Here is an 8,398-nt window from a genome sequence, read left to right as displayed (position 1 = left end):
AAAAAAATTGAAGAAAACAGCCTGGCACGGTGGCTCCTTGGATCCTTATGATGACCCTGTGAGGAGTCATAGCTGAAGATACTGAGGTTTGCAGCCATGAAAAGGAACGATATCATGTCCTTTGCAGGGACATGGATGGAGCTGGAAACCGGTATCCTCAGCAAACTAACACAGGAAGAGAAAACCAAACACTGCATGTTCTCACTTAGAAGTGGGAGCTAAGCAATGAGAAAACATGGACACATCATGGGAACAACAGACACTAGGGCCTGTCAGAGGCAGGAGGTCGGGGAGGGAGCACACCAAGAAGAGTAGCTAACGGATACAGGGCTTAATACCTAGGTGATGGGATGATCTGTGTAGCAAAGCACCATGCACACGTTTACCTATGTAACAAACTTGAACATCCAGCACATGTACCCCAGAACCTATAATAAAAGTTGAAGACGCCGGGCGCGGTGGCTCACACCTATAATCCCAGCACTTTGGGAGGCCAAGGCGGGCGGATCACGAGGTCAGGAGATGGAGACCATCCTGGCTAACAGGGTGAAACCCCATCTCTACTAAAAATACAGAAAATTAGCCGGGCATGGTGGTGGGCACCTGGAGTCCCAGCTACTCGGGAGGCAGATGCAGGAGAATGGCGTGAACCCTGAAGGCAGTGGGTGCTTGCAGTGAGCCAAGATCGTGACACTGCACTCCCGACAGAGTGAGACTCCGTCTCAAAAAAAAAAAAAAAAAAAGGCCGGGCGCGGTGGCTCACGCCTGTAATCCCAGCACTTTGGGAGGCCGAGGCAGGCAGATCACGAGGTCAGGAGATCGAGACCATCCTGGCCAACACGGTGAAACCCCGTCTCTACTACAAATACAAAAATTATCCGGGCATGGTGGCGGGCACCTGTAGTCTCAGCTGCTTGGGAGGCTGAGGCAGGAGAATCGTTTGAATCCAGGAGGTGGAGGTTGCAGTGAGCCAAGATCGCACCACTGCTCTCCAGCCTGGGTGACAAAGCAAGACTCTGACGCAAAAAAAGAAAAAGAAAAAAAAAAAGGAAATGACCAGCCTGACCAACATGGAGAAATCCTGTCTCTACTAAAAATACAAAATTAGCTGGGTGTGGTGGCGCATGCCTGTAATCCCAGCTACTCGGGAGGCTGAGGCAGGAGAATCGCTTGAACCTGGGAGGCGGAGGTTGCAGTGAGCCGAGATCACGCCACTGCACTCCAGCCTGGGTGACAGAGTGAGGCTCCGTTTCTTAAAAAAAAAGACGCCGGGCGCGGTGGCTCACACCTATAATCCCAGCACTTTGGGAGGCCAAGGCGGGCGGATCACGAGGTCAGGAGATGGAGACCATCCTGGCTAACATGGTGAAACCCCGTCTCTACTAAAAATACAAAAATTAGCTGGGTGTGGTGGCACATGCCTGTAATCCCAGCTACTCGGGAGGCTGAGGCAGGAAAATCATTTGAATCCAGGAGGTGGAGGTTGCAGTGAGCCGAGATCGCGCCACTGCACTCCAGCCTGGGTGACAGAGTGAGGCTCCGTCTTTAAAAAAATAAAATAAAATAAATAATTGAGGAAAACAAAAAAAGATCCTGTGGAGGCACAGGAAAGTTGAGTGCATGTCCCAGATCACATAGGCGTTCCAGTTCCAGTCCTTGCTCATTTAAACAGAGTCATAGAGAGGTACAGTAATATGCCCAACATCACAGCTTGTGTGGGAACTCATGTCTTCAGACCCCATCCTTTTCCCTTCTTCAGAGCCCCTGCCTTCACCCCCTTGCTGTCATCCTCCCGCCCTGGGAGGAAGGGAAGCTGGGAGGAGCGGCTGGTGGCTCCTACAGCCCCTGTACAGTGGGCCAGGCATTATGTGGGACAGACTTGAGGGACAATGTCTGTGCTCCAAGGCCCATGGGTGGGATGGTTGGATGGAGTCAGCTGTGGGGCTCCTGGCATCTCAGTGGTGCCGACAGCAGGAGGGGCAGGGGCACCAAATGGAGCTCACCGTCTGCAGCACAGCAAACTTCACCTTCCCAAACTTGTCTTGCTCTACCCAGGGCTCCCGCACGATTTTGGCGCCCCGTTCCCGTGCTTTCTGCAGAGAAGATGGGATTGGGGAAGTGGTGAGGGCCAGAGACTTCCACAACCCTTACCTGCTGCTCCTGCCAGGAGGCCTCTGTGTGGTCCTGCAGGCCCCTCCAGTTTCTCCAGCCCCAGGTAGGAACCCCAGCCAGCTTCACTCATTACCCCCAATACTCATGCTCATTTGGCAAGTAGGGAAACTGAGGCCCAGGCCCAGAGATGGGGCTATGGGAGACAGACTAGGTAGGGATGGGTGTCTGTCCTGCCTCTGCTAACTCCCCCTGTGATCATTCCCCCTCTCTAGTCCTCAGTTTCACCATCTGTAAAAGAATGGTTGGATGAGAATAAGATGATTCATGCATTTATTTAGCGAAACTGTACTGCCTGACAGTGCTTATATCATGCACCAGGCTCTGTTCTAGATTCTAACCTTGTTCATCCTCACAGCAACGTTATGCAAAAGTAGTATTATCATCTCCATTCTCTAGGTAAGGACGTTGAAGCACAGAGACATTAAGCCACTTGCCTGAAGTCACACAGCTAAGATTCAGACCTGGACAGCCTGGCTCTGGAATGCACACTCTGAATCTCTAGGCTGCCTCTTGGGTACAGTGTTGGGTTTAGAGTTGTGCTCTAGAAATGGTAATTCTGAGGCCAGGCAAAATGGCTCATGCCTGTAATCCTAGCACTTTAGGAGGCCAAGGTGGGCAGATCACTTGAGGTCAAGAGTTCAATACCAGCCTGGCCAATATGGCGAAACTCCATCTCTACTAAAAATACAAAAATTAGCTGGGTGTGGAGGCGCATGCCTGTAATCCCAGCTACTGGGGAGGCTGAGGCAGGAAAATCATTTGAATCCAGGAGGTGGAGGTTGCAGTGAGCCAAGATCGCACCACTGCTCTCCAGCCTGGGTGACAAAGCAAGACTCTGACGCAAAAAAAGAAAAAGAAAAAAAAAAAGGAAATGACCAGCCTGACCAACATGGAGAAATCCTGTCTCTACTAAAAATACAAAATTAGCTGGGCGTGGTGGCACATGCCTGTAATCCCAGCTGCTCAGGAGGCTGTGGCAGGAGAATTGCTTGAATCCGGGAGGCGGAGGTTGCGGTGAACCGAGATCACGCCATGGCACTCCAGCCTGGGCAACAAGAGCAAAACTCCATCTCATTTAAAAAAAAAAAAAAAAAGGAAATGGTAATTCTGATCGAATTTCTTCCTTTGACAACCCAGCTGTGGTTAGCCCCATCTGGCAGCTGTGGAAACTGAGGCTCAGAGAGAGAGAGGACACACAGGAGAGGACAGGGCACCCTCCGAGCCCAGGTGTGTGTCACACCAGCGTCTGGGCTTGTCACTGTGATGCAGCAGTGTCCTTTCAGCCCTGACCGATGGGGTCCCCATGGCAGACGGAGGCCTTCATCTCCCAGTGTGCCCAGGTGCGTTCTCACCTGCACGATGTAGTCACAATCTTCCACCTCAAACGTGATGTCCTTCACTCCATCGCCGTGTTTCACCAGGTGATCGCCCATCTCTATGGCCGGCAGGGAGGGGATGGCACTGGAGTCTAGGTCCCCTCACCTGGCTTTCAGTCTCCATCCAGGCCCTGAACCCAGAGCCCACCCATGGAGCCATGCGTCTATCCTCCCCGAACCCGGACCCCACCCACAGAGCCACACGTCCACCCTCCCCGGGCACCTCACCTTTGTTCCAGGGGTTGAGCGCTGAGGAGAGGACAAACACAATCTAAGACACAAGGAGAAGGGGGTGTGGCTAGTGGTTCAGGGGGGCATGGGGAGGTGCACCCATCAGCCCCTCCCTGCCGACCCAAGACACCCCTGATGGAGCAAAAGGACTCCTGGACCTGGGTTCTAGCTCCTTCTCTGCCTTAGTTTCCCACACTGGTCCTGAGGGATGGGGCTTACAGCCATGCCAGACCCCCTCTGGATCCTCAGAGGAGCTGCTAGCTCAGGTCTCTCTTGGGGAGAGAACTCCAGGGACCCCATCGGTCAGGGCACTACTTAAAATTCCTCTTCTGATATCCCAGGTTTTCTGAGCACCTGTGGGGTCAGTCTCGGGCCAGGCTGAGGAGGAAATGAAACTAGGAAGGACCCTGTTGCATGGCTGTACAAAGGTGCCAGCAGAGGGGCCGGTGGGAGCTGAATTATATGTTTTTTGCTGTTGTTGTTGGGGTTTTTTGTTTGTTTGTTTTTGGTATTGGTTTTGTTTTTGAGATGGAGTCTTGCTCTGTCGCCCAGGCTGGAGTGCAGTGGCGTGATGTTGGCTCACTGCAAGCTCCGCCTCCCGGGTTCAAGCGATTTGCCTGCCTCAGCCTCCGGAGTAGCTGGGATTACAGGTGGCCACCATCATGCCCAGCTAATTTTTGTATTTTTAGTAGAGATGGAGTTTCACCATGTTGGCCAGGCAGGGGTTGGGGGCTGTCCTGGGGGTGGCAACTCACCTTCCCTTGTTTGATTACATGGCTGACCACTTCCCGGGAACCGGTCTCCAGGCCCCTGTAGGCTAGAGGTTCAAAGCCCATCTTGCTGCAGTAGAATGACGCGGCCTGAAGCACAGGGTTGCAGCAGGGTTCATGAGGGTCAAGGGGCCAGCCTGGGGAACTTCCGGAAGAGAGCCCCTGGCCCCCCTCAGCCTGCCGGCCCTATTGCCTCAGGTGCAGAGACCCTCCTGGGAAGAAAGACTGCTGCCTGCACATTTTGCTGACAGATAACTTTCAAGCCGGTGTAATTAGGATTCAGAGCATCTGGCCCACCCTTGGCCTGATCCTCCTTCCTAAGGGCCAATCACAGACCCTGCTGGAGGCCTGCCCTTGTCAGGTGGCCCTCTGCCCTCCTCTCTGCTCACTCCAGTACCTTGCCCCGGCTTCTACCTGCTTGGCATTGCCAACCCAGAAGGTCACAGAGTGGAAGTGGAGGAATCGGCCTCTCTCTGGCTGCAGAAGGAGAGAAGAGGTGAGGTTGAGTCCCTGAAAGTGAGTCTAGAAAAGTGCGGGTGGAGTAATGTTCCCTAGCCACCCTCCTTATCCCAGCCTCAACCACAGAACTCAGGAGCAGCGGAACCTCATGCAGCCTTGCCAAGCCTCAAAAGAGGTTTCTCATGTGGAAGTTGAGCTCCTGGGGGTCTTGGGTGGGGAAGCCCCCTCAGGAGGCCTGCCATGGTATCACACAGGGAAACAGCCTTATGTTGCAGCAATATGGATTTAAGTTAGACCTTAGAAAGAACTTCCAGATGGGATTAAGAGATTGGCAGGCATTTAAGAAGGGGTACAAGTTTTGTTTTTGTTTTTGAGGTGAAGTTTTGCTCTGTTGCCCAGGCTGGACTGGAATGTCGTGGTGCAATCTTGGCTCACTGCGACCTCCGCCTCCTGGGTTCAAGCGATCCTCACGTTCAAGTGATCCCCCCACCTCAGTCTCCCGAGTAGCTGGGATTACAGGGTTGCACTACCACGCCCGGCTATATTATTGTATTTTTAGTAGAGACGGGGTTTCCTCATGTTGACCAGGCTGGTCTCGAACTCCTGACCTCAAGTATTCGCCTGCCTTGGCCTCCCAAAGCACTGGGATGACAGGCGTGAGCCACCATGCCTGGCCAGGATACAAGTTTGTTAGGAGGGTGAGGTTGAGTCCAGCTTAGTCTGGGGGAGCCCCGGGGGTAAAGCTGAGTGTGCAGTCATGCATGTCACATATCCCCTCCAGTCCTTCCTCTTCTGCTGATAAAACCCCAGTCTCTCTGCACTCCAACCCCCTTCTGGACCCAGGCCCCTACATTTCCCACATTTCCCCTGCTTACCTTTGCCCCTTTGTCACTGTAAGTCGTCTAAGGAGAAAGAGAAGGACAGTGAGACTTGTAGGCTCCAACACAAGGTGCTTCTGGAAATGTTACTGAAGATGTCCCACACACAAGGGGAGACAGTCATGGCACTTACCATGATTGATCTTAGTCAAACCTCCTGCTGCGAAGACTGGGACCAGCAGCCCGGGAAGTGCTGGGCTGGAGTATTTAACCCCAAGCAGGTCCCGCCCAGGCCTCCTAGTGTACCTGGGGGATGGGGTAGGGAGCTGAGCCCAGCCCTGGAAGGTTCCGGGCCTGGGGGCCTCTGATCCAGCCGCAGCCTCATTGAACAGGATGGTGTTGCCAGGCCCAGAAAGGGGGAGTGACGTCCACTAGTCAGTGGGAGGCAGAGTCAGGGCCAGAAGCCAAGGGCAAGCTTTTCCAGGACACTGGAACCGTGACCATTACCGCCCAGAATCCAAAGCTCAGAAGCCAAGGCCGGCTGGAGTGCAGTGGCGGCTCCAGAACTCTTGCCTAGAGGAAGTTTGAGGGGCAATTTGGAGACTGGCTCCGAAGTCCTGTTTGCAAAGCAAGTATGTGGTTTCTATTCAGGATGAAAGCGCTGTATTCCATAGCTGTTAGAGGCATGGTAGGAGAAGGTTTGCATCCTGGCTCTGCTACATATGGTGTGACTTGGGAAAATCACCATATCCCTCCAAGCCTCATTTGTAAAACAGGAGCAAGAATAGTGTGGTGGGGATTAAAGGAGATAAGCATGCTCTTTGGAATAGGACCTGGCACACAGGACACTCTCCCTCAGTGTTGGTTATAATTCATCCGGACAGCCGAGAACATTCCTAGGCCACGTGGTTAGCGCACAGCAGGGAAGAACTGGACCGTGAACCAAGCTGTGCTAACGCCAGCGCCCACATTTTAAATTGCTAGATTGCCCTCTATACAAATGGGAGATATTGATATCTCCATCAGATGGGGAAACTGAGGCCTGGAGAGGTGAACACATGTCTCCTAGGTCATGGAACTGGTAAGAGCAGAGCCCCAAACTCTGGCCTATTTGATTCTGAAGTTGAATCTCATTGCACCAGTGCAGAGCACTTCTCCCTCCTTTTCTCTATTTTCTGGGCCATTCAGAAGGCAGGCGAGGTGTTCCCATCTCCTTATTCTGCCTGTCCTGGGCCTGCCCAGTGTGCCCCAGTGTCCACCTCAGCTCCTTGAGTCTAAACTTCCAACTGGGGCCAGGCGCGGTGGCTCACGCCTGTAATCCCAGCACTTTGGGAGGCTAAGGCAGGAAGATCACTTGAGGCCAGGAGTTTGAGATCAGCCTGGCAACATGGTAAAACCTCATCTCTACTAAAAATACAAAAATTAGCTGGACGTGGTGGTGTGCACATCTGTAGTCCCAGCTACTCAGGGGGCTGAGGCAGGAGGATCACTTGAACCCAGGAGGCAGAGATTGCAGTGAGCGGGTATCACCCCACTGCCCTCCAGCCTGGGTGACAGAGTGAGACTCCATCTCAAATAGTAGTAATAATAAATAAATTTCCAACTGGAAAAACTTGAGTGGAGGTGGCCCAGGGTGGAGCTCACAGGCCCAGAAGGTTCCCATGGAGGAGAAGAGCTCTGTGTAGCCCGCCTACCCTCTCCAGGCCAGCAGGAACATCTTGTCCCTTTGATTGCTGTGGCCAACTCAAACCCCCACTCCTGGACCCTGCCCTGGCTTATATCCTAAGCACAAAGGCCAATGTTTACTGACTCAAGGAAGTGTGTCATCAACAGCAGTGGGGTGCAAAGGCTGGCAGGCATCTGGCTCAGCTGGGCAGAGGTAGGAACTCTGTCCCCAACACTGTGGGTCTCAGTCCCATGCTGGGTGCACCCCTAGATGCCATTCCCACGTGTGGGCAGAGAGCAAGGAGGGGAGCCTGCAGAGCCCGGTGTCTGGAGTCCCCTCCCCGATGCTCCCTGTTCAGGCCCGGCTCCACTGGATAACAGATCAGCAGTGACAGGCTGTGACTGTCTCTGTTCTTTATGCCCAGCCATGCAGAGGTGGATTCCAGAGGCCTTGCTCAAGAAGCTCACTGATCAGATGGGTTCATAGGACCCGTCCCTGACAATATCCTAGTGTGCAGAAAAGCATTCACCGAGCTGGGCCTGGTGGTGAGCACCTGTAGCCCCCAGCCACTCAGGAGGCTGATGTGGGAGGATCACTTGAGTCCAGGAGTTCAAGGCTGCAGTGAGCTATGATCATGCCACTGCACTCCAGCCTGGGGAACAGGATGAGAACTTGTATCAAAAATAAATAAGGCAGGGCCCAGTGGCTCACACCTGTAATCCCAGCACTTTGGGAGGCCAAGGCAGGAGGATCACTTGAGATTAAGTGTTCAAGACCAGCCTGGCCAATATGGTGAAACCCTATCTCTACTAAAAATACAAAAATTAGGCTGGGTGCCGTGGTTCACGCCTGTAATCCTAGCACTTTAGAAGGCTGAGGCAGGCAGATCACCCGAGGTCAGGAGTT

The 8,398-nt window shown here is 53.3% G+C and overlaps 1 protein-coding gene across 3 annotated transcripts in view; it reads right to left on the bottom strand.

The window, feature by feature from the left end:
• The window catches only part of HPD (4-hydroxyphenylpyruvate dioxygenase), a 65,266-nt gene that overhangs the window by 14,353 nt on the left and 42,515 nt on the right, over positions 1-8,398 (bottom strand). Inside the window, exons 3-9 of one of the 3 annotated variants that reach the window (XM_011948506.1) lie at positions 6,133-6,399; positions 5,884-5,910; positions 4,964-5,026; positions 4,535-4,639; positions 3,777-3,819; positions 3,525-3,607; positions 2,004-2,093 (exon numbers count right to left, since the gene is read on the bottom strand). In XM_011948506.1, coding sequence (XP_011803896.1) covers positions 2,004-2,093; positions 3,525-3,607; positions 3,777-3,819; positions 4,535-4,615 — 297 coding nt within the window. In that variant the 5' untranslated portion in view covers positions 4,616-4,639; positions 4,964-5,026; positions 5,884-5,910; positions 6,133-6,399. Of the gene's footprint in view, positions 1-2,003; positions 2,094-3,524; positions 3,608-3,776; positions 3,820-4,534; positions 4,640-4,963; positions 5,027-5,883; positions 5,911-6,019; positions 6,400-8,398 lie in introns of those variants that run through there. The other 2 variants (XM_011948505.1, XM_011948504.1) reach the window with 2 other exon arrangements.

Source organism: Colobus angolensis, unplaced genomic scaffold (assembly GCF_000951035.1).
Source record: "Colobus angolensis palliatus isolate OR3802 unplaced genomic scaffold, Cang.pa_1.0 Scaffold28, whole genome shotgun sequence".
NCBI lineage: Eukaryota > Metazoa > Chordata > Mammalia > Primates > Cercopithecidae > Colobus > Colobus angolensis.
This window is presented reverse-complemented; position numbering and strand designations above follow the sequence as displayed.